The sequence below is a fragment of the Leguminivora glycinivorella genome, chromosome 21 (genome assembly GCF_023078275.1).
Source record: "Leguminivora glycinivorella isolate SPB_JAAS2020 chromosome 21, LegGlyc_1.1, whole genome shotgun sequence".
Lineage (NCBI taxonomy): Eukaryota > Metazoa > Arthropoda > Insecta > Lepidoptera > Tortricidae > Leguminivora > Leguminivora glycinivorella.
Window position 1 is genome coordinate 3,494,705 of NC_062991.1, and position 26,224 is coordinate 3,520,928.

Consider the following 26,224-nt stretch of genomic DNA (forward strand, 5'->3'; position numbering starts at 1 on the left):
ACTTTGTATGCTACCGTAAATAAGATTACTTTTACTTTGAAATTCTGTTCTCGTGTAAGTGACTTGTATGTATGAGAATAAATAGTACATTACTACAGAGGCCGGGACAAAGGTATGTATAGTGCTTTTCTCAAACATGGTATGAAATAAATAAAGTCTACTGGAAATAGTAACTTTGGATGGCTTTATCTCCTAAACGGTGCGTCGTAGCGCAAAAATAATCGAATTTTCGTTCCCCTTTGATACCCCGTATACGCTTATAAAAAACAAAAAGTTAAAAAAAATTAAAAAAAAAACGAAAGAATTTTTTTTTGTATGAAAACGCACCCAAAATCAAATATTGTCTAGGGCCCGTACCAATTGGAGACGGCACGTCTATAAAGCCCCTTATAGTTTTTTTTTAATTGGCTAAATACCTGGATGTTATGTCACAATTATCTGTGTTTGGAAATTAAAAAAGAGGACTTTGCCGGCCTTGGCCTGCAAGGTTTGTATGAAATTCCATTATCTATCAATCGTTCTAGCCGCACCTGCAACGTCATACTTCGCTGCCAATTATAAGGCACATAACATCAATATTTCATACCATGTTTGAGAAAAATATCTTTAAACCTAAACACCTTTATTGTCAACTGTACATTTTACGATTTATCTGACTTTTCCTCCCTATCATATCCACTTAATGAATATAATTACAAAATCATTTGATCAGATAATGTATATCCTCGAGGAAAACGCAAGTTACCTATGAGGAAAACCGCACGAGTGTTATTTTCTTAACTAGTGGTCGGTGACCGGTTGCTAAAAGACTTTTATAAGGTAAACTCTTAAATGTGTGCAATTTCCTCTATCTACGTCAGAAGTTGTTAAGATACGTATCGCTTTGGGCAGAAATTTATGCAATTGATATAAAGTTAAAGATTTTGCAACTTGAAATTCCCGCTGTGTACGTTTTCCGCATAGCTGCCACGAAAGGATAGATAGATAGGTAGATACATTTATTGGTACTAATCATACACTGTCAAATACTGTTACAATTATGTAAAAAAAAATAAAAAAATACAATCTTTCAAATAAAATTCCAATAAAATGATGTCTAACTTGATCAAAGGATATAATGTAAGTACCTAGGTACTTAATGAATCTGTATTCTGTAGTAAGAAGAGAAGATTACCGATGAGATTACGATTATTGTTTAGCTTATTATAAACAACCAAAAACTAGATAGAAGAAATAACATTTTGTTGGGTTATTTGTAGTAAAAGAAATGGAACATACTTCAGAAAACGGATTTTAAAAAGTCGTATCGCTTTTTTGGGACAACTGCCATAAACTTAAGTAGCAACCTTGAAGCCTTTTAGAAGGCTTTTATTTATTACTTAACTAGCTCTTGCCCGCAGCTTCGCTCGCGTTAATTTCAAAAATTGCGGAATTCTCCATACAAACTTCCACCCCCATTTCAGGAAAGTGTATGGGGGGTTAGAAAGAGACAAAAAGTAGCCTATGTCACTCTCTATCCTTTCAACTATCTCCACTTAAAGAATGGCACGTATTTAACCGGGCGACTAAATAACCATAGAAATGGGTATCAAAAATAATAGTTTGGCGACTAAAATGGGGCCTCATAATATTTCAATATGAGGTAGCATTTTAATGTCATTATGGCTACGGTTTATTCAGACGCGAGTACCAACTATTTATTTGGCAACTGAATTATTATATTGGAAACAATTTAAGAGATACAGTTTAATAGGAAAACGGCTGTCTATTAATATAAAATATACAGTTCTTTTAAAATATTTATATAGCAAATTAACATAAAAAGTACATTTAAAATTTATACATCGGCACTCATCACCTGAGCTGTCATTTTAATAACAAAAAAGGATTCTTATAAAATATAACGGTCGACAAAATATTATACTTATGGGTAAGAAATTAGGTGTTTGGGGGTGCTGGCAACTTCGAATACAATTAATTTAAATTTTCGTGACGTTTACTCTATCGAATCTAAGGCTGGCCTTACGCAGTCTTAACATCACTCTGAAAGATTATTTTTTGGCAGGAAAAACTTACTCAGAATATGCTTTGGCATAAATCGTTCCGCAGATTTTATAATATCGAATCTTATGCTGGCATAATGTTCATGAGCAAAATAATCTTCTAAATTAAGAGTACTTCCGTAATTTTAGGCGGTAAAAAGTTGTCCATCTTCTTCCTATTTCTGTTTTGATTGTGTTGCGAGTCATGTGTGTTGGGGGTGCATGCCTCTGGGACTGTATTTCATTTCCTTTGTGCTATCGTTGTTTTGTTCATACAAAGTACCTAAGAATTATGCCATATTTAGAAGATTTGGTAGGACTTATATTCTACCTCTACTAAAAATAATTCTGCTCTTGTAATATTATACTATACGATTATCATGGCATTTTTTTTGAATACCACGTCAGTGGCAAACGAGCATACGATCGGCCTGATGGAAAGCGGTCACCGTAACCTATGGACGCTTGCAACTTAAAGGGTTTCACATGCACGTTACCAACCCATTAGAAGCTTATACACTCCTTTTTGCTGTGTACTTATTATAAAATGATTTGATACGCCTTCCCTCGCTTGCAACTCGCTCGAAAATAGATGTGAGATATTTAAATACTACCCGTGGTTTACGGGTCGCAAATACGATGTTTGAATAGAATAAACATTTATTCGTGAACACAGGCAAGACAAAATACACATAATAACCACAAGACAGAAAGGAATGAAGTGCCACGAAATGGCCTCACCTCAGCGTGCTGCTGGTGACTTCCAGCGCTGATCTTCCGATGAGACCATCGTTTCCATAAAGAAACGATTTTATGTGTTTTAAAAAAAATACTTCCCAATATTTTTTTAATTGCCTCCTTAATTTAAATACTACTTTAAACGGTGAGCTAAGTATAATTATTTAGGTGCTAACATCTAAGTATATGACTACAAATATTAAAAATCTTACGCTTACGCGGCAATACTAGGTGCCAATTATTATTTTAGTCGCCAAAGCATTGTCTAATGTTCCTCGGCAATATTTTTGTCGCTTGAAATTTGCTGCCGTTTTTTCAATAATAATGATGCTTAATATTTGAGGCTCATATATTTTTTCTGTCGCCACAATATTAAAACACAGCCAAATTATATTATTGTATGCCCGACATAACTTCCCGTTTAATATTTTAGTTGCCCGGTTAATTATATGCCTTAAAGAATCAAGTCAATTCGTCGCTCCGTTTTGCTGTCAAAGACGGACAAACAAACAGACACACACTTTCCCATTTATAATATTAGTATGGATAAATCAGAGTTTTTCGCTCTATAGAAAAAATCTAGGTTAGACCTAGAATTCACTAAGACTAAATTTTAATAAATGCACAAAATTAAAAATATGGAAATTGCTTCAAAAGCTTGGTAATTTCATGTTTGAGGGAACTATATTTTAATTATTTTACATTTAAAAAAAGTTTTATTTTTAATTATTTAAACTTTTCGTGTATTTAAAAGGTTTTTAAAAAGTAAGACGTCTAAATTCAAAAATTTGCTATTTACCTAAGTTTTTTTTTTCTGTAACACTTTTTTTTCTAATCGCAAAAAAGAGGAAAATCAAAAACGCGAGCGTTCATCAACGCTGATAGATCACTATAGAGAGATCACGAAGATCATTTCTTGATCACAACACAACAGTGTAAGGAAATGATTAAGCATACTACGCTAACCAATATAACCGGTCTCTGGAGATGAGAACAATGAAAACGGTACACATTTGCGCACATACCATTGGTCTTATGTGTCTTATTAACAGCATAAAAAAAATGGACGGTGAATTAAAAATAAATGTGTCAAAACTTAATAATCAAATTAGAGTCAGTCAAAGCAAATAATAATGTAAATAGTTATATTATATAAATAACTTAAGTAGTGAAATGAATAAAAGATAAATAAATACATTTTGTAAGTGAACATTAAAATTGAATTAAATTAAGTTTGAACCTTGTTTTGCCGTACCTCTCGCCTGAAACACAGGGTTTCCCTAGTTCGGGCAAATGTAAATCATCGAACATTTTAAGTATTTGTTGGATGTATTGTAAATATGCAATACTTGTTTTCAATAAAAATTATGTTTATGTTTTGTTTATAGTTTGACCAAGGTTTTCAGTATCGTAGTGGTGGGTTCCTTAACTAGGTTCTAGGGTTAACTAGGTTCCTTAAAGTGCAGTCCACGGATCGCTTAGGGGTCCCAGATGCAGTACCTAGTTTGTAGTTAATTTACTATAAGCTCAGTAAGCATACTTATCTTATAGTACCAGAATAGGCTAGTTTCCTATACATAAAATAATAGTACATTACGATACAAGTGCGTAAAAAACGAAGTTTTTTCAGTACAGATGGCGTTTTTTTTACGCACTAGTGCGAGAAGTGGTTCATTATATGCCAGGTCGACACTTCGGAGGCTCATCTGTACTGAAAAACGTCGTACGATACACGTGCGAAAAGGAAATTCGTAACTCATGTCGATTTAAGACACTCCCTTCGGTCGTGTTTTAATTTATCGCCACTCGTTTCGAACTTCCTTTTTTACGCACTTGTATCGTAATGTACTATTTAATGCAGTGCACGAAATAAAGCACCACATAATTAGAAGAAAAATATGGACAGCAGTTATTTTTAAACATATTTTCTATTTAATAAGTCAAAGAGAAAGATATAAAGTAAATTAATTGACCGTGACGTCACTCCTCAGTATTTCATAGTAATTCTATACTAACAAATCGTTTTGACAGTTCATAAAAAGAAGCTGATTTGACTAGTAGGAAACTAGCCTATTGGACTAAACCTAAGTGTAAATTACCTTACGTAAAAAATAATGTGAAAGATGGTCCATGGCTATAAAATATTAGATCATTAGAAAATAATCCCCAATAAAATCTCACTTGAAAAACATTCATTTCAGCTTCGAAAACCTCGAGGAAATGTACTCAACGTTTGTACAAATAATATGAACAGTGACAATAGACTACTTGCCTCCTAGTCAAATCAGCTTCTTTTTAAGAACTGTCAAAACGTATTTCAACGTCTTGCTAATAAGGAATTAATATGAAATCGAATTGAGTGACGTCACGGTCAACTCAGTTACTTTATATATTTCTACCTGACTTATTAAATACAGAGTAGTGACGGGTTAAGAATTTCACCACCCCCTTTCTTCCCGTGGGTGTCGTAGAAGGCGACTGTGGGATATGGGTTAAATTGTGGCGTAGGCGAGAAGCTGGCAACCTGTCACTGCAATGTCACAGTTTCGTTTTCTTTCAACCCCTTATTGGCCAAGAGTGGCACTGAAACCTGAGTTAGTTTCATGTGCTCTGCCTACCCTTCATGGGACACAGGCGTGATTTTATGTATGTATGTTATTAAATATAAATTGGATTTAAAAATTACTTTATCCATATTTTTCTTATATTTATCTGATCAAGTTCCGTATTCCTAAAACCTCGTAAATGCCCCATTATAAATGTTGTTACCCTACAGAGGTGCCAAAATGTGTCTTATCCGCAATTTACAATGATTGAGTAAAGTCACGTGAATTCTGTTTCCAAAGTGATCCTACCTATAGTATCATTTAATCTGGACCAGACTGGTCACAGTATATGTAGGTATGGTTTAACACATCCCGTTCCTAAATCGAATAAGTGCTAATCTTATTTGGATTCATAAGAAACGTTCGTATTGTACTTCGCATTCAGGTACCTTTACCATCCTTTACATAAATAGGAATTCACATATTACTACCTCTACTGTATTTAAAAAAAGCGGACATGCGAATCAGACTCGCACCTGAACCTGTACGATTTTTTTTTGACAAATGTACCTGCGTTTTCAGATTTTTGTATTACTTCAGCGGGCGTAGCACACCAGCCGGCGTATCATGCTTCTAATTTTATCACTTATCCACGTGGATAAGACGTCTGTCACGCTTTAGCAAGTATGTCACTGTGAGAGTGACAGATGTCTTATCCACGTGGATAAGTGATAAAATTGGAAGCATGGTAGGCCGGCTGTTCGATAAACTTTATCGCATCGCTACGTCCCTATCGCACTTACATATAGTGCGAAAAGGACGGCCTGATGTTTTATCATTTATCACGCGACCATGCTTGCCTGCCAGATCAATGTATACTGTTTTTCTGCCTATAAAATAAACTATGTTGGATCTATTTGTACAATAGTAAATTGAATCTTAGAATAGAATCTAGACAAAAAGCAAATCTAGTTCTAGACGTACAATTTTTTGTGTGAATGTTATTTGTGTTATTCAACGGTGAACGTAATGGACAGGTTATTTTTTACTGAACCACAGTTAGAAAGTAATTTTAATTATATACCTACTTGTAGGCCTAGCACATGATGGCCGCGGGAGTATGTCGCCGCGAGATAGATGACACGTCTTTGTCTAATTGTATTAATGACATAAGGACAGGTAGTCTATCTCGCGGCGACATACTCCCGCGGCCATCATGCACTCTAAAAAAAATTTGGTTGCTCCTATCAATATTTTGATAGTCGTAGTCAAGCATCTTGATTCCATACGAGCCTGATAAGATCTTAGACAAATGAAATAAGGTAATTTTGATTGCTCTTACTTTTGCAACGTAACTGAATCGATTAAGATCTTGTTCAATAATTCCATGAAAAATAATTACGCTAACTAAATTACCTTCGTAAGTTTAACTAAGGATTGAATCAACCTATGTTACATAGTTATGGCTAACAAGTTAATAATTGATTCAAGGTGTACAATGGTTAGGAATAACAAAACAACTAAGTAATTAGTTCAATCATACATTCCCTTGTTGTTTTTAGTAATCAGCTTTATTTGAATTATATAAGATCGTAATTGTAGTGATTAACTTAACGTCAACTAAGAGAAAACTGCTCTTAGTTGGTCTTCATTTTTTAGAGTGTGTGCTAGGCCTGTTGACGTACTCCTGTTTATAATTGTTTGACTGACTGACTCAGAGAAAAAAAAACTAAAACTAAATCGCTTCATCCGTTCGAGAGCTACGATGCCACAGACAGACACACACACAGACAGACAGACAAACAGACAGAGAGACAGACAGACATACACGTCAAACTTATAACACCCCTTCGGTTTTGCGTCGGGGGTTAAAAAGAAAAATGAAATGAAATATTTATTTTCCAAGTATTAGGCATATTACAATGCGCATATGAACGTCAAATAAAGCTACGCCGGCTCTAACCCTACGCCTCAGCCTCGAGAAGATTTCAGTCCCCCCTCAGCTGGAGGGGGGTATCCACTATGGGACCGGCAAGAAACTCGGCGGGTCACTTCTTTTCAAAACATTACATCTTATAATTAACATGCATTAAAAAAACAAGATACAATTTAACATGCAAAAGTATTCACCAAAAATATTATACCTATAATATTTATTTATTTATAGCTTATTCCACAGACTCGGCGACTGAGCAAGTTCCTTTTGATCTTGACACAATACACTACCATTTAGGTTCCAAGGTGTGAGATCATTTTGATTGCATTGTGATTAATCATACAATTGAATAGTCTCCATCAGATATATCTGAGCGGCCGGGCGCGCAAAAACATCTTAACACGCCTTATCAATAGAAGAGTATTTAGATATTTGTGAGCATCTTGATCGCCCCCATATATCTGATGGCGGCTAAACAACCTGCTGACGGCGAGAGGTACACTAGCACAGAATATATAATAGTACAAGTACAGAAGGCCCACTGCTTTGATGTTCACGAAATGCCGCCTTTTAAATGCCTACAAAATTTTAACAAAGAAACGAGCCGCACGTGCGCAGCTTCGGACGATAGGGTTGCCTATGGATTAAAACGAATTAATACTCAGATAAAATGTTATACTATTATATTCCAGTCTTGGGTACTTTCTAGGTATATATACAGTATTTATATTTTTTATTTAAGTCCCAACATCACAAGCCTTATTGAACTTTTCCGTGGGACTTAATCAATAGTAGATCTGTGTAAGATTCTCCTATTTTATTCATGATGTCTATTTAACTAAGCATTAGCCATTCACACGCGGATATCGCATATAAAACTTAAAAAAAACTCGCAACGTAAAGTAACAATAGAAAGTGCATACGTGCGTTCCGTGAGAACGCGCGCCACCCCTGATTAGGCCGCGAACTCGCGGCCGTCAGCATGTACTTGTAGCGCGGCGATAGAATCGCGGAGTGAGCCGCCCCTGACACTAGTAGAAAATTCCTGTAGGTATTATGTCAGTTCTTCGGAGCACAGGCCCCGTAGCCGAATGGCATTTCTGCGACGTGAAATGCCACCGAAACGCCGCAGAAATGTAGTCTGGCTCTGTCGCGCCAATACGCAAGAGCGATAGAGATAGATATCTACGAAAGGGATATTATCGTGAGCGTTTGTGCATTCGGCTACGCACACAGCTCATTGTACAAGTGGTACACACAAGAGGTCATTGCCTATTATAAACATTTTTAAGCGGCAATTACACTGAGTCGCTCGCAAACTCATACATTCCATTAGATGACCGCATTAGGTAAATCTTCGCAATATCTTTGGACTTAAATCTTGGCTTCCGAAACAAAAGCGTGCCACCTGTCTCGATCCTGCGCAGCTTCCTGCCAGTTACTTGGCGCTGATGAAGATTCGCCGGCATTCTGTCCTCCCAGCAATTTGGAGGTTAACTTTTCAGGGTGCTTCCATATCGACATTGGACCACATATATGAAACAGGGATGTAACGGATGTGGTTTTAACGGAACCGGAAGCGGAAGCGGAAGTTTTGAATTTAGTTTAACGGAAGCAGAAGCGGAACCGGAACCAGAAGCGGAAGTTATAGATGTTAAAAACGAAATGAAAAAATGAAAAAAACAAAACTAATTAAATTACCTAGAACTTTTAGGTGTTTACTGTTCAGCCTGTAATCAGCCTTTAGGCCCACTTAGGTTTTTAGTATATCATTCATTTAAGTATATCATTCATTACAATCCAAAAATTTAAATCACCTTGAACTTTAAGATGTTTAATTGTTTAGGTAATCACTAAAAATCACATATGAATCCTTTTAAACCTTTATTATGCCGTAAAAGGTTTTAGAAACGAAAAGAAAACTTACTCGTAGGTAGTATAATACAATCCAAAACTAACCAGTAAAAATAATATATGTACCTAATTGTTAGCACACAATTAAATTTTTAAATTAAATGGAGTGATTGTAAAAGAAGTAAACTGTATTTAATAAACAAAAGCTTAGCAGCTTTATCTCCCGGCAGTTTTCTTCTAAGGGGATCGTAAATAAGCCCTGCACCACTGAATAGTTGTTCACTCGCTACTAACTAGGTGGACAGGACAAATATTAGCGCGCAATGGAATGAAGCGATTGATATCGCAGCACGTGGCAGCGGAGAGATGAGCGAATGACAGGTATAGACCTGTTGGTCTTTGATGTACGCCGCTCATGTCCCACCGTTGCGCTAGGTTCCGACATCCGCTATAACTTCCGTTTGAAAAATAACAGAACCGGAACAGAAGCGGATGTGTAAAACAAAACGGAAGTTCCGCAGAAACGGAAGCAGAAGCAGAGCTCCGTTACATCCCTGATATGAAAGCTACATTAATGCCAAGTTTCATGCTTTTTCCGGATGGGACCATAAAAAAGATTTTTGTTAGGACAAGGACCCGTACTATAATACTTTCAACAATTTTTAATCTGCATAAGTCCGTTCGCAATTTACGAGTATTCAGGTCAGACGGTTGAATTTCATCAGCCATACAACCTTAATCCATCGTTATCAGGGATTACTAAACGAGCGTAATGCGCTAATTAAGAGAGAATTTTATTAAGATTACGATAAATTGTTGTTTATTTTGGTAGTATTTATAACAAGTAATATGTAGAATTCGTATTCGACTTCCGGGTAATTTGGATCCGTGATTGATCCTTATTATCTCTTATGTCAAATGTATTGTCACCGTAAAATTCGTTAATTTGTAATCTAACTAGGAGATTTGACGACTGGTCTGGCTCAGTCGGTAGTGACCCTGCCTGCTAAGCCGCGGTCCTGGGTTCGAATCCCGGTAAGGGCATTTATTTGGGTGATGAGCACAGATATTTGTTCCTGAGTCATGGATGTTTTCTATGTATATAAGTATGTATATATCTATTTAAGTATATGTATCGTCGCTTAGCACCCATAGTTACAAGCTTTGCTTAGTTTGCGGCTAAGTTGATCTGTGTAAGGTGTCTCAATATTTATTTATATTTATAATATATAAACTGACGAAATAGTGTGAACCGCAACGTAAAATTCACAATTTAACAGACTATTTAATTTTTTCGTTATAATATTATAATCTACCGAAGAAAAACCGTAAAATTGTATACATTTGTGTTGTTTTTAATTTCCGTTTATTTTAACAGGAGATTTTTCAGGTAATTTAAAGCTAATTTCTCTAAGAAACTAGTATTGAAACTTAACTCTAACCGTTATTGAGTTATTTTTGTTATTAATAATAATGACTGAACAAGTGTACCATGACCCTGATTACTTCCTAATGATTATTAAGATTCTTTTTTTTCAATTAGAAAGAATCTGATGAAAAAAACTATTAATGAGCCTAACGAAGGCGATATGTCAAATTCAACAAATAAAAATAGTATCAGATGGTCATTACTGGTTTGGTTTCCCATGATCTTAGGCTTTGCTCGAGCAAGGAGTCTTATTTTTTATATAAACTTTATTGCACAGTAAACATATACAGATACAAAATGAAAGAAAGAAAGAAGATTCGTTTATTGCCACAACACAGTGAATACAAAGATATGAGATAGGTAAAATCTATATCTAAACTTAATACCTATATACTTAATCTAAATCTTAAATTACTGTAACTGCGGACTTAATGCTACATGGCACTCTCTAACCTTTACGCCAAACAGAGAAGAACAAAAAAAAAGTGCGGAGATCGGAGGGAAATACCGGTAAAGGGCCAAAACCAAATGGGCACAATAAAACATTCATAATCCACAGTCCACTGTGACATCACCAAAAAACCAATTTTTTTCCCTTACAAACTTGATTTCACAAAAAAACAGGATTTGAAAAAATACAAGTTTGCGAATTAACATACGTAAACAAACAAAAAAGGTGACGGCATTGGGGGATTTTAACCGCAATATAAACTGGATTAAATTTCTACCTCTAATTTATTGGGATTATCATAATTTAAAAGGTTTTTGACAGTTGCTGTTTTTGTTTGTTTTCATCACACTCGCACACTAAATGTGATTTTGCACGTAGGTGGAGCGTGAGTTATAGTAAAATCATTCTCCCGAGGGAGTTATGAAATTTCTAGTTATCGTATTTAACTTTTTTTATCGTTCTACATATTTTAATATTGCAAGTGTGATGAAAAACATTGTGTGTAACTAGGGGAGTATGAATATTACAAACTCGAGTCTTTAAATCGCTCCGGCAAGCCGTCGCGATTTAACTTACTCTCGTTAGTAATATTCAAGTTCCTCCCCTTGTTGCACAATGTACTATTATATAATTAGGCATATCGTCACTACTTTAAAAAAAACGAGGGACAGCGTGAGATACGAGATTTTTTAAAAGTAGTGACGATATCGTAGATAATATACGAAATGCGTATGATACCTATAATACCTATATTATGAGATTTATGAGTGATAGTGTACATATAAATAAATTAAGTCGACGACATGATATCAAAAGTATAGCACAGTATAATAAAGAGTACTATCATGTAGGGTAGGTACAAGACACATTTGTTAGAACTTTTAGAAGGTTCGAGACACGGTGTATACGTGGTAGGTATAAATTCGGTAGGGTCAAATTTGAAAACTTGAATTGGGAAAGTATGTGACGTGTCTGTTTGTTTGTCCGTCTTTCACTTCAAAACGGAGCGACGAATTGACGTGATTTTTTAAGCGGAGATAGTTGAAGGGATGGAGAGTGACATAGGCTACTATTTGTCTCTTACTAATCCCCCCACCTCCCTAAAATGGGGGGTGTAAGTTTGTATAGAGGATTCCGCAATTATCCAATTTAACGCGAGCGAAGCCCAGCAAAAGCTATACTCTGTCAAACAAGTCTGTCAGTAAATAAGAACAAAGAAAACTATATGCATCCTTTTTTTAGGGTGCTAGAGAAAAGGATACCTATAGTTTTCTTAGTTCTTATTTACTGACAGACTTGTTTGACAGAATATAGTACGAAGTTACGAACATAAAACACTCGTTCCACGCTTCGTGAAATTATTTAAACGAAGTAAAGTTACCTTGTCCACGTTAACCTTGCACTTGGACATAGGCAGTACAAAAAAGGATAATTATGCAACGTGTGTATGAGTACAAAAGCTTTAGGCCGAGTTTACACGGAGCGAGTAAGGCACAGGCAACAAAAAAAAATTTGCTTAGCAGAGTTGATAACCTAATAGTTTTTTTCTCTACCTATTTATACTTACTTAAATGTAAGTAGCAGGGTGTTTTTGAGTTGTAGGTGTGTATGTGTCTGTGTTATGTTTTTTTTTTTTTTTAAGTATGTACTTTTAGGTTTTTTGATGTAGCTTGTAGCTAATAACGAAGTTTGTATCCAGCTGACGTAGTATGCGTTGCGGATTTAAGAATATGGTCTCTGAATAAATTACTTTTAAATTAGTATCAGGTTAAGTTAATCTAGGGGGAAATTAAAAGGCCTTGGATTGCGGGGCAGCGGAGGTCTGCCTTAGTTCCCAAAACCCTATCCAAAAGTAAGCGTCAGAAGTCGGAACACTTCAAGGAGTCACACATATTGGCTTTCCCGGGCTAGTGAGCTTCATAAAGAAGTCACCAAACGAAAGAATGGGTACATTAATAAAGGACATTTGCGGATCTTATGAAAAGGGCGTAAAGCAGATCCTAAAATTTCTATACAGATTTCGCTACCAACGATTTTGCAGTACTACGATCATAGCCGATCGGCTGACCTGGACGGCTGAACGCGATATCCAGTAATTATCCCTGTCAACATTCTCAGACTGCTCTTACCTAGATTCAGTAGATACCAGGTTCTTCTTTGGTCCATGCCTTCGTTCACTAATCCCTTAGTTCCCAATATCACTGATATTCCAGATGAGGTACTGAACGCGAAAGTGGGAACTTTATACAGGAAGGCGACTACGAGGAACGAAGGCATGGACCAAAGAAGAACCTGGTATCTGCTGAATCTAGGTAAGAGCAGTCTGAGAACGTTGACAGGGATAATTACTGGACACAACATTCTCAATAGACACCTCAAGGTAATAGGAATAAGAGATGACAAATCCTGTCCACACTGTGGTATGGAGGAAACAAGCCTACACTTGTTAGAGGAATGTATTACTTATGCGGCAATACATTCGGAAGAGACAGACTAGGAGTAGAAGAACTCAAGGATGTCGAACTAAAAGATGTCCTTTTGTTTTGCAGGAAAACCAAGAAGACTTGAAGAAGGAAGTGGGGGAATGCTGCCGGAACAGTAACCTGCGGCTCCAACTCCAGGGAACTGGGCTGAATGAACACAACAAGTGATCGACACATCTCTCGTCAATCCAACCAATGTTACTATCCTCGTGTAAACCGCTCTGAAGTCCACGCTCAATGCTGACCCACTTCCTGCTGATTCCGGTTTTACCTCAGATTTATTAAGTACTGAGATATGTTTTATGTCCAACCACCTTCACAAACATCTACACAAACCTTCATTCCAAATATATGTATACACGACTTAATATTTTTTCTTAGAGACGTGTACACATGTTTTTGACATGTTGGCATGTGGAGATGTTTGTGAACTCGACGGTGCATATTATCATAAAATCAGTTATGCATTTCATGGTGAATACAGATTTACGATGCACTTAATGTTTGCATGAGTTCATGCACTGTGTTTCCTTATTTTACTGTTCTTCTTCAGAAAAATGACGTATATTCTCTTCTTATTTTGTGTGTTTTTAATTTATTTAAATACAGAAATTTATATAGGCATTTGTAAATTCTACAGTAGAGCAAGACGGAAAAGATTCAAATAAGAAAAAATAAAACCAATTTTCGATATTCTTGAGTGTATACCTACACTACTATTACATTATTTGGATTATTAAAATATTTTATAAAAAAAAATATTTATTTTTGTAACTGTATGTCATAAAATAAATATAGCGAATTAAATGCTATCTTAGGTATGCTAAAGATATGTAAAAATGGTTTCATTGGATATATAACAAGTTTTCACAATTGCAACTTAGTATGATACTCTACACATAAATGCTACCCACCTCTTGTTTAACAAATTATACTTAACAGCATTTCCAACTTAAATTTTTTTTTTTTTTTTTGAAAAAACCCCCGACCGCGACATAGTAGACCGATTTTCATGAAACATTGTTAAGAACACTCCCGACTAACTCAGCTTTCAGACAAAAAAAAAACTAACTTATAACACCCCGTCGTTTTTGCATCGGGAATTAAAAAAAACCGGCCAAGAGAGTGTCGGGCCACGCTCAGTGTAGGGTTCCGTAGTTTTCCGTATTTTTCTCAAAAACTACTGAACCTATCAAGTTCAAAATAATTTTCCTAGAAAGTATTTATAAAGTTCTACTTTTGTGATTTTTTTCATATTTTTTAAACACATCATATGGTTCAAAAGTTCGAGGGGGGGGGACACCCATTTTTTTTCCTTTAGGAGCGATTATTTCCGAAAATATCAATATTATCAAAAAACGATTTTAGTAAGCCGTTATTCATTTTTAAATACCTATCCAACAATATATCACACGTTGGGTTTGGAATAAAAAAAAAATCAGTCCTCACTTTACATGTAGGGGGGGTACCGTAACAAAACACTTTTTTCCACTTTTTATTTTACCACTTTGTAGGCGTGATTGATATACATATTGGTACCAAATTTCAGCTTTCTAGTGCTATCGGTCACTAAGATTATCCGCGGACGGACGGACGGACGGACGGACAGACAGACATGGCGAAACTATAAAGGTTCCTAGTTGACTACGGAACCCTAAAAAGCATAACACAGATAAACCTTATCGTAGAGAAATGTGAAACTGTGAACACATGACTTGTATCACGGTGTTCACGGTAGTTGGGCGAAACGGATAAAATATAAAAGATAAGATTAGGGATAATAAATAAGATAATAAATCCAATGTCATTGCCTGCATACTTCCTAGTACAGTCGTAAGATAAAAGTACTAGGACAGAAAAGTGCTTTCATACCTTCTGGGGGATCCGGGACTGATCGAAGGGGTCAAAGTAGCAAGGAAGAAAAAGGTATTTTGATTTATTATACGAGTATACAAAAAAAAATCTTAACCCGCTAACGCCACGTTCCAGATCTGTCCCAGACAAGTTAAACTGTAACTAACAAACTGAAGGTTATTAATTCAGTAAAAAAATATGAATATATGAATATGAAGGTTATTAATTCAGTAGAAAAATTTGGACAACGGCGTTCCAGGGGTTAATGCTATAAAGAATTCTTTCGAAGTCAACCGGGTAAAGCAGAGAAATTGGCTATGCCGAATCTGTGACGTGAAAAAAATAAATATTTGGACACTGGTCAAGATCCCAATTAAAATATTGGTGACGACGTGAAAATAAATATGTTTCATGATAAAATGATAACACACAAATAAATGCGCTTACTTTACACGAGTAGATTATTGTTACCCTGGTAAATTGTACCAGAAAACCATTAACTAATATTATACATTATTTTCATTACAACAACCTACTACTGTACTGGGGAAAGTTTAAAGCTCGGGTTTCCTAGGATTCTGAGGGCATCGCTATCCGAGGAAAAAATTTAGGACGTCATATCAGTACGTTTCGTACTGATATGACGTACGTTTCGTACTGATATGACGTACCTATGTAATACGCACTACACTAAATTGAAGATATAATATAATAGTGATCCCATTATTTCGACTTGAACTCCCCCCATGTGTCTCAAGTGGCCGTCAGTTCCCTTATTAGGTGCTGAATATAGAAGACACTTCAATCTCAACCTTGGAGATAGACTTCGATATCAAACGTTTTTGAAGACTTGTGGACACCACAAATCAGTAAAATAAATAAGGTACCAGTGGCGGCTGGTGAAAATTTCTGCTAGGCAACACTGAACAAAAAGAAGCCTAACCTTAACATTAAGGTACTTTACCAGTAATCAATTTTAGGCAAGCCGGTGGAAATCGGCTTGTATGGACCAGCCGCTGCTGTAAGGTACAGCAGGATAATTACGACTGGGGGTGTCCACTGGTCACACGTGTTCAGCGGATACAGACGGAGCTCAAGTTAATAGTGTAAGACCTGATTTAGACGGTGTGCGAACTCGCATGCGATTTTAGTTACATTGCTGCGGGCTGCAAGCTGCAATTACTTACAATTTTGCACAGCCATCAAATACCGCAATGTAATAAAACTCGTACGCGAGTTCTCGTACGTAACCCAGACTCAGGCGACGCATGTCTTAAGACGCTTGAAGCGCGTCGCTTAAGGCGCGCGCCGCGTCTCCTGGGCGCGCGTCTTACGTCCTTCCTATACAAAATGTACTGAGGAGACGTTTTTTAAATTACACTCGGGCAGCGTGGCGCTGACGTCCGTTCCGCGTCTTAAGACATGCGTCGCCTGTGTGTAGATAGTCCCTTAAACATGGAAAAATCGATCAGTTGAAAATCCCCAAAAATACAATATTCTCTACGAGGCATCCTCAGGAAATGGAGATGTTGACGGTCCGAGATGCAACACAAGTTACTCAGTTGTCATACAGATGTAATGCGAAAAGATTTGCCTTCGTATTGTTACGGAAACATTACGAACGTGTCATGCTATTTCAGTCAGTCTCAGTATAAGATGTACTGACATTGACTGAACTAGCATGACAAATACGAACGTTTCCGGAAAAATACGAAAACCTTTTTGCATTACATCTGTAGCAAGTTATCTATTCAGCGAAGTAATTTTCTTTATTTTTCATATCTAAATATATAAAAGAAGAAGCTGACTGACTGACTGACATGTTTACAAACTTACAAAAAAGGGTATCAACGCACAGCCGAAACCGCTGGTCCTAGAGATTTCAAATTTGGCACGTAGGTTCCTTATATAGTGTAGAGGAGCACTAAGAAAGGATTTTCCAAAATTCACCTCCTAAGGGGGTCAAATGGGGGTTCAAAGTTTGTATGGGGAAACAAGATTAGTTTGACTATTTTATTCGAAACTTCACAGGAAGATTCCTTAAAACATATGACTGAATACGTGTTTCAGGTTTTTTGAAAATTTAATCCCTAAAAGGGTGAAAAGGGGGTGATAAAGTCAAAAAATCAATATGGGTATCGTTTTTATGGTTTATCGGGTGGCTGATCACGATAAATACAACGTTTTTAAAATCTAACGAGGCGGAAGTTAAATACCTTCTCCCCTGTTGTTGTGCAATGGGGTTTAAATATCAAAAAAATATATAAAAGAAGATATTGACTGACTGACTGACATATCAACACACAGCCGGAACCGCTGGTCCTAGAGATTTCAAATTTGGCAAGTAGGTTCCTTATATAGTGTAGAGAAGCACTAAGAAAGGATTTTCCAAAATTCACTTCCTAAGGGGGTCAAATGGGGGTTCAAAGTTTGTATGGGGAAGCAAGATTAGTTTGACTATTTTATTCGAAACTTCACAGGAAGATTCCTTAAGACATATGACTGAATACGTGTTTCAGGTTTTTTGAAAATTAAACCCCTGAAAGGGTGAAAAGGGGGTGATAAAGTCAAAAAATCAATATGGGTATCGTTTTTATGGTTTATCGGGTCGCTGATCACGATAAATACAACGTTTTTAAAATCTAACGAGGCGGAAGTGAAATACCTTCTCCTCTGTTGTGGTGCAATGGGGTTTGAATATATAAAAGAAGATATTGACTGACTGATTGACATATCAACACACAGCCGAAACCGCTGGTCCTAGAGAATTTAAATTTGGCACACAGGTTCCTTATATGGCGTAGAGGAGCACTAAGAAAGGATTTTTCAAAATTCTCCTCTTAAAAGGGTGAAATGGGGGTTCAAAGTTTGTATGGGGAAACAAGATTAGTTTGACTATTTTATTTGAAACTTCACAGGAGGATTCCTAAAGACATATGACTAAATACATGTTTCTGATTTTTGAAAATTTGACCCCTAAAGGGGTAAAGTCAAAAACATAATATGGGTATCGTTTTTATGGTTTATCGGGTCGCTGATCACGATAAATACAACTATTTTAAAATCTAATGAGGTGGAAAAGAAATTTTCTCCCCTGTTGTTGTGCAATGGGGTTAAAATATCCAAAATAGCCATAAGTATAGCTTTAGTTTTTATATTTACTTCTGGTTCAAGAGATTTCAAATTGACACGGAAGTTCCTTAGAGGAGCACTAAGAAAGGATTTTTCAAAGTTCACCTCCTAGCATGATAATTTGACAGGGGCAAGGACAGGGACAGGGACAGGCACAGGAATGGGATAGGGTTAGGGTTAGGGTTAGGGACAGGGACAGGGACAGGGACAGGGACAGGGACAGGGACAGGGACAGGGACAGGGACAGGGACAGGGACAGGGACAGGGACAGGGACAGGGACAGGGACAGGGACAGGGACAGGGACAGGGACAGGGACAGGGACAGGGACAGGGACAGGGACAGGGACAGGGACAGGGACAGGGACAGGGATAGGGATAGGGATAAAAATATGGGACGGGGGCGGGGATAGGGATAGGGGAGGGACGGCGACAGGGACGGGACGGGGACGGGGACAAAGATAGAGATAGGGACGGGGATAAGAATAGGGATTGGGGTCGGAATAATCGGTCGGCAATCGATATCTAGGCAGTGTAAAATGCAGGTGGCTCAGTGGGAAGGGATTAGTAAGTAGGCATCGGCGAGTATCCTGCATATTACATTCAATGTGCTGTAAGAAGATCGTTGTTTTGCTTGCCTTTTATATGTTTACGTTTGCCATAAGTATAAGCAAAATGGAAAAAATTTTAAGCGATAATGCAAGGAAGTACTTTTTACCCTACCGACCATAGCGTCGAGATACTGGCTATGTGGGTTGTATGAAGTTTCCCCAGTATAAATATTTATATATGTAAAATACAATATTCGTACCTACTACCTACGCTGTGGTCGCTGTGTAAAAATTCTACAATTATTGCAAGAATTTATTTAAAACAATAGTAATATGTGTAAGGTACAGTCAGCCAAAACCAGACCGTACAGCAAATAGATCAGTTACAAAGGCCCCCCAGTCGAGAATTGCCCCGCTTTACCTTAATCGAAATAATCGCGGACAGATGTATTTGGATGTGTGGTGTGACAAGACTAGATAGGATTCGGAATGAGTATATAAAAGGAAGCCTGAAAGTAGCACCAGTGACAGAGAAATTGAGAGGAAGTAGGTTAGCATGGTATGGGCATGTAATGCGGAGGGATGAAAGCAATGTTATAAAACGAGTGGTAAATATGAAAGTGGATGGATACAATGGTAGTGGAAGGCCTAAGAAAATATGGATGGAATGTGTGAACAATGATATGAGAGTGAAAGGTATTAGTATGGAAATGACGGTTGATAGAGAGAAATGGAACAAGATGATCTGCTGCGCCGACCCCAAATAATGGGAAAAGGGCAAGGGAATGATGATGATGTATTTTACAAAGAAACCTACGGATCCAAATGAAAATCTTATTTTTTATTTGTAAACGTTTCAATAAGAATACTTTTATTACGCGGGCGAAGCCGCGGGTAAAAGCTAGTTAGTAGGCGATTTGTCGGCGACTAGTCGGAAAAAAGGCCAATTAGTCGGCACTTTACAATAAGTGATAGAAAAACAGTACGAAAATAAATGAATACCTGTGAGGCAAGCATGGTCGCGCGATAAATGATAAAACATCAGGCCGTCCCTATCGAACTTACAAATAGTGCGATAGGGACGGCCTGATGTTTTATCATTTATCGCCCGACCATACTTGCCAGCCCGGTATGGTTGTATTATGTAACTATTCGTGTTAGTCAAAAAGAACAAACTTTCTGAATACTTAGATATCTTGGTTTTTATAATAATCAAGCACTACATACATATTCATGGCTACCGAATAAGTAAATAACATATTTTTCACTAGTGAGCAAAGGGATTCATTTATTTTCAGGTCGAAACTTCTATCGTATCGTAGGCAACTAATAACCACAAAATTAAAATTTTGAAAAAACCCCCGACCGCGACATAGTAGACCGATTTTCATGAAACATGGCTAAGAACACTCCCGACTAACTCAGCTTTCAGACAAAAAAACACAGACAAACAGACACACACACAGACAGATACGTCTAGGCTTGTGCTAAATCAAAATCGGTTCATCCGTTCGGGAACTACGATGCCACAGACAGACACACAGACAAACAGACACACACACAGACAGATACGTCAAACTTATAACACCCCGTCGTTTTTGCGAACTCATAGAAGTCACACAGATCGCTTTCTTTCCGTGCTGATTAGTCACCCTTATGAATCGCACATGGCACATTAAATATCGCATGAAGTCGCACATTAAATAAAAACATCGATTGTTCCATCTATGGTTTGTAAATGTAATAAAAAAGTGGAACATGAAGCTATGACGTACGGTACGTCACCTAGTTTAAGTATACACTGTGTCAATGAAATACGTGACAAGTTATTTAACACGTCTCAAGAACTTCTGATCATGTAATGTATTTAAGTACTTAATAGCAAAGACATATGTAAAATAAAAAATAAATATTGAGGACACCTTACACAGATCAACTTAGCCCCAAACTAAGCAAAGCTTGTACTATGGGTGCTAACCGACGATATACATACTTTAATAGATAAATACATACTTATATACATAGAAAACATCCATGACTCAGGAACAAAATATCTGTTGCTCATAACACAAATAAATGCCCCTACCGGGATTCGAACCCAGGACCGCGGCTCAACAGGGAGGGTCACTACCGACTGAGCCAGACCGGTCGTCGATAAATCTTAGGGACCGGCCACATCAGAGCGTCGCGTGTCTCGGGGCGCGCAACGGACGTCCGCGCCACGCCACCTGAGTGTAATTCAAAAAACGTCTCCTCAGTACATTTTGTATAGGAAGGACGTAAGACGCGCCCCAGGTGGCGTGGCGGCGGCGTGGCGCGCGCCGCGCCGCTTGGCGGCGCGTCTTACGTCCTTCCTATACAAAATGTACTGAGGAGACGTTTTTTGAATTACACTCAGGTGGCGTGGCGCGGACGTCCGTTGCGCGCCCCGAGACACGCGACGCTTAAGTGGGAACGCTGGCTTAATTTTTTGTACCTACATTAATTGTGAACAAAGTGAATAAGTAGTTGCACTGCAAAATGGCGCCATCTCCATAATACATCCGCAAATGTTCCAAATTGTACGATAAATGAGGTTAACAATGTAATATAGTGTCAATAGTAAACAGATAAGCAAATTGTTTGTAAACATGTCGTATTGGTTTTATTCTGGGTCGTTAATGTCATTAAGTCATTATGATCTTTGTGAATGGTTAAGTACAGTAACCTGCAAGCCTCAATTGCTATAAAGTCACAGAATACATAAATAGTACAAGTACAGAAGGCTCACTCCTTTGATGTTCACAGGATGCCGCATTCTAAAACAAACGGACCGCAGCGAGAAGGTCGCCACCAGCACCACTCAATGAGCCGCGAACTCGCGGCCACCGGCAGGTACTTGTAGCGCGTCGATAGAATCGCGAAGTGAGCCACCCAGATAGATAGGTAGATTGCCAAAAAAGTAGGTACAGTCAGCCAAAAGAGTGGTTTACCACTTTTCGACCTTATGTGCTTATAAAAAGAGTCGAAAAGTTGTAAGGGCATTTTCGCGAAAAAAGATTCAAAAACTTATTTTTCTAAAATAGGTAAATTTAATGTTTTTCCTACTCAGAATTACGAGCCCTTTTCATCCTACTAGGCGGAAAAAAGCGTCCCAAATTTATTTTTTCCACTTCGTTACCATTTTTCAAACACTTTGAACAGCGGTTACAAAGTGGAAAGTATGAAAATTAATAGATAATTTTGGGACCATTTTTTTGTGTCTTGTTTTGTGTCCTAGATCGAAAGGGCTCGTGATTCTGAGTAGGAAAAACATAAAATTAAAATATTTTTAAAAAATATTTTTGGTGATTGTTCTCGTGATAATGCCCGTAAACGACTTTCTTGGAAGACCTTCCAAAATATCAACCTAGCAATATCAGTATACCTTCTAAAATAATCTTTGTTTATACTCTAGTATTTATAACGAATACGTAAATTGCTATGCCAGGTTAAAGTGCAGTTCAGTGTGTTTAAGTCAGCAACACGCATGCGACACCTCTGTATTTGAAGGCGTCCATAGGCTACGGTGATCGCTTATAATCAAGCGTGCCGTAAAATTGTTTGCCATTGACACAGTACAAAATACTCTGCTTTAGAAAAATAGTGATAAGTATTAAAATAGTGATTTCTTAAGTAGTGACCATGAGTCCTTAAAAGAGTAGGAATTGAATTAATTTTAATATAAAATTAATTAATTGTTAATTACCAATTATTTAGAATTATATACTTGACATCACAGACAGATTAACCCACATACTTCAGTCATGTACATTGGTCATATATGTCATGTAGGTACTTCAATCTGAACATACGAAGTTGTATGTTAGCAATTAGAGATAAGATAATGTGAAAGGTACACAGACGGCCTGGTTTGTATGAGTGCCCTCCACTTTGATTAGTTATGTTAATTATGTTGTATAACAACATACATCTTGTCAAAAAAACTAAAACTTCGATTTTTACTAGGTACAAAGACTTTTTTTTTCTAAGTTGGGTACATACCAGTACATACTCATATGTATATGAAATCATTGGAAAGCAGCAGTCCAAATAGTTTTAAAATTGTATAACAACTTGTCAAAAAAACTAAGACATCGATTTTTACTACTAAGACGTTTTTTTGTTTTTTTTTCTCTCTAAACTAAGTTGGGTACATACCAGTACATGCTCATAATATTATGTATATGAAATCATTGGAAAGCAGCAGTCCAAATAGTTTTAAAATAGTGTAACTTTGAACCCAAACATAGCCGGTACAAATCCTTGCCTTGCTCGTACCTTTTGTAAAATTTATGGCATATAGGTAATTCGGATAGGTATATATTTGCTAGTCACTAATCACTGGAGGAGAAAGTAGTGGGGAAAACATGCTAATACGGCCCAGTAAAAACTATTGCCAAGTTGCCTCCCAAGAACTGAAGGCTTTCTTGCCTGTAAGCCCGAGTCCATTATATTATATAACAACAGCCTGCAGCCTACCAGACAGTAAACAGCAGCAGCGGCTGGTCCATACAAGCCGATTCCCACCGGCTTGCCTAAAATTGACTACTAGTAAGGTACCTAATGTTAAGGTAGGTTTTTTTTTGCTCAGTGTTGCCTAGCAGAAATTTTCACCAGCCGCCACTAGTAAGCAGTCACCGTAAAATATACAACACCTGCAATGCCATATGTACAATGTGTGCTATTGACTGTTACCACCACACTCTCATTGAGCTCAGACAACCTTCATTCCACAAGAGTTCAAAACTTGATGACTACTTATAGTTTCTCTTTATAATGTTTTTGCATAATATTTATCTCATTTTCTTTTGATTTTGGTATTATTGATAACAACCAGAGATATGTTTGTTATAGATAAAAGAGACATGATACTTACACATGATTTATTTGAGACTGATAAAAAATATTTGCATAAATTTTTTTATGTTATTGTATTTCTGGAACATTAATTTATTATTTAAAATTATTAAATATATGTAGTTCAGTAATAGAAAAGTTATGAAAAATTTATGGAAGAAAATGTATGGATCTATAGATCACTATTAGTAGGTCATAATATATTATTTAGGAGAATGTAGGTGTTTTATAAAAGTAGTTAAATGCATTACTAGTTACAGTAATGTATAAGATTTTCCTAAATTTCTTAAATTAATAATTAAATACAATAATTATGATTGTTTATGTGATCCTCTAAAAGTTAAGTTTATGATAGGAAATAATAATTATGTAACATAAAGGGCTTCATGTTATTGGATTAAGTATAATAATAAGTAGAAATGAGAGCGTTAAGAAGCATGGCTGGTGTAAAGTTGAGTGATAGGATCAGAAATAGCGTGATAAGAGAGAAGTGTGGAGTGGATGTAGATGTGGTGACAAAGATTGAGATGGGTATGTTAAGGTGGTTTGGGCATGTAGAGAGGATGGATGAGAGGAGATTAACGAAGAAAGTATATGAAAAAGGAGTGGAAGGGTCAGTTGGTAGTGGAAGACCTAGGCAAACTTTTCTTGATCAAATCGGGGAAATATTGCAAAGAGGCCAGGTCAGAAGTACTCGAAACCGACGAGCGTGTATGAGAAATGTTATGAAAGTGTGTGAAGCGAAAGTGGTTTGTCAGGATCGTAGTAAATGGAAATCCGTGATCTCTGCCTACCCCTCTGGGAAACAGGCGTGATTGTATGTATGTATGTATGTATGTATGTATAATAATACTGTAAATAAAACTTTTTTTTTTTTAACATTTTTAAACAATATTTTTTATGAGGTAAATTAACACATAAAAGGTTCTATGCAATATTCATATAGCCATATATAGGTACCATATAATATTAATGACCCAATATATGAGTGGTATGTAGGTATGTTACGTCAGTTTAGTGCATACCTAAGTAGACTATGTATGTAAGTAACCTACCTATAATGAAAACAAGTAATAATAAGAGATTTTAAATGCCACATAATATCAGCTTTGTTTTACATATCAATGCGCTCGAAATTTCATATCTAGTAGTTTCTGGTCTATTATGTAAATAGACCTTAACAAAGAATGTATGTACGCGAGTATATCTCCGAAATTCGTAATTATGTTTCATTACAGATAAGCCAAAGCACTTAATCAAATAACAATTATTCTGTTTATGTGTGGTAACACATACCTACGCGATACGTGAACCAGGAAACCGTTGTCGTCTAGCCAAAGAAATTTTCTAGAAAATAGAAAGTTTAACAAACATCGATAACTTACCAAAGTGTTCTGATACCCCAGTCCCGACTCATCATCAGAAATCTCCTCCTTCCTGTGTATTTCCTTCATTTTGAACAGTAAAGTTTATAGTTTTAACACACAAACACTGAATTTGCGAAACAATGCGAACGAGATCGGTGAATCGCTCACTCGCGGATCAACTAAACTTTTTTTTTAATCCGCCGGCGATCAGAGTCCGAGCATGGTCACATGGTCTGCAGTCTCCCCGTGGCTCAAACAAGGACCGGCCGTCTGTAATAAGTTTATGTAATTGAATAAACGCGATTTAATGCAAATTGATGGCGCGCTCGGACCGGATATGTTTATTTACACACGTTTAAACCGACTGTCAACCAGTGACCGACTGAAGTTGTCAAACGAGGTGACAGTTCGTAGTGCGTTTGAAAAGTCCCACTATAAGACAACGTCCCTGAACTTGAACTTTATAACAACAGTTTTTGTGCTTGTATTATTAACACGCAATTGACTCTGTAAAATAGGCATTTAAATCGCTTGTTCTATTTACAGAATAAAATAAAAAAGTGTCGCGACAACATACAATCGTTCGTTTCGGAACGCGACTGAGTTTGATTAGCGCGCTTCATTCCGCGCGACTTGACAATGACTTTTATTTGTCTAATCATTTATTCGATGTCTGATAAGAAAGAACGTTATCAGTTACAGAAAGTTTGCAAAAAATCATGTGACTATAATCTTTAATCCGTTTGACTGTTAAACAATAGGTAACTATGCCGGAAGGATAAGACTGCGGTGTGAAAGATTTAAACAAATGTGACCATTGTTTTGGCGAGTTGTTTTTGTATATTAGTTCGTCACACGATTGTAGCACATCTCGGCCTGGTCTCGGAGTAATCGGCTCATTATTTTAATGTCCACGGGCATTACTGGCTATGAATATTCATGGTTAATCGCGGTTTAAATGGAGCA

The 26,224-nt window shown here is 36.9% G+C and overlaps 1 protein-coding gene across 1 annotated transcript in view; it reads right to left on the minus strand.

Moving 5' to 3' along the window:
• The window catches only part of LOC125237376 (chloride channel protein 2), a 129,055-nt gene extending 103,218 nt beyond the window's left edge, over positions 1-25,837 (minus strand). Inside the window, exon 1 of the mRNA XM_048144389.1 lies at positions 25,277-25,837. Within this exon, the coding sequence (XP_048000346.1) occupies positions 25,277-25,345 (69 nt within the window). The 5' untranslated portion in view covers positions 25,346-25,837. The remainder of the gene's footprint in view (positions 1-25,276) is intronic.
• Between the last annotated feature and the right edge of the window lie 387 nt (positions 25,838-26,224).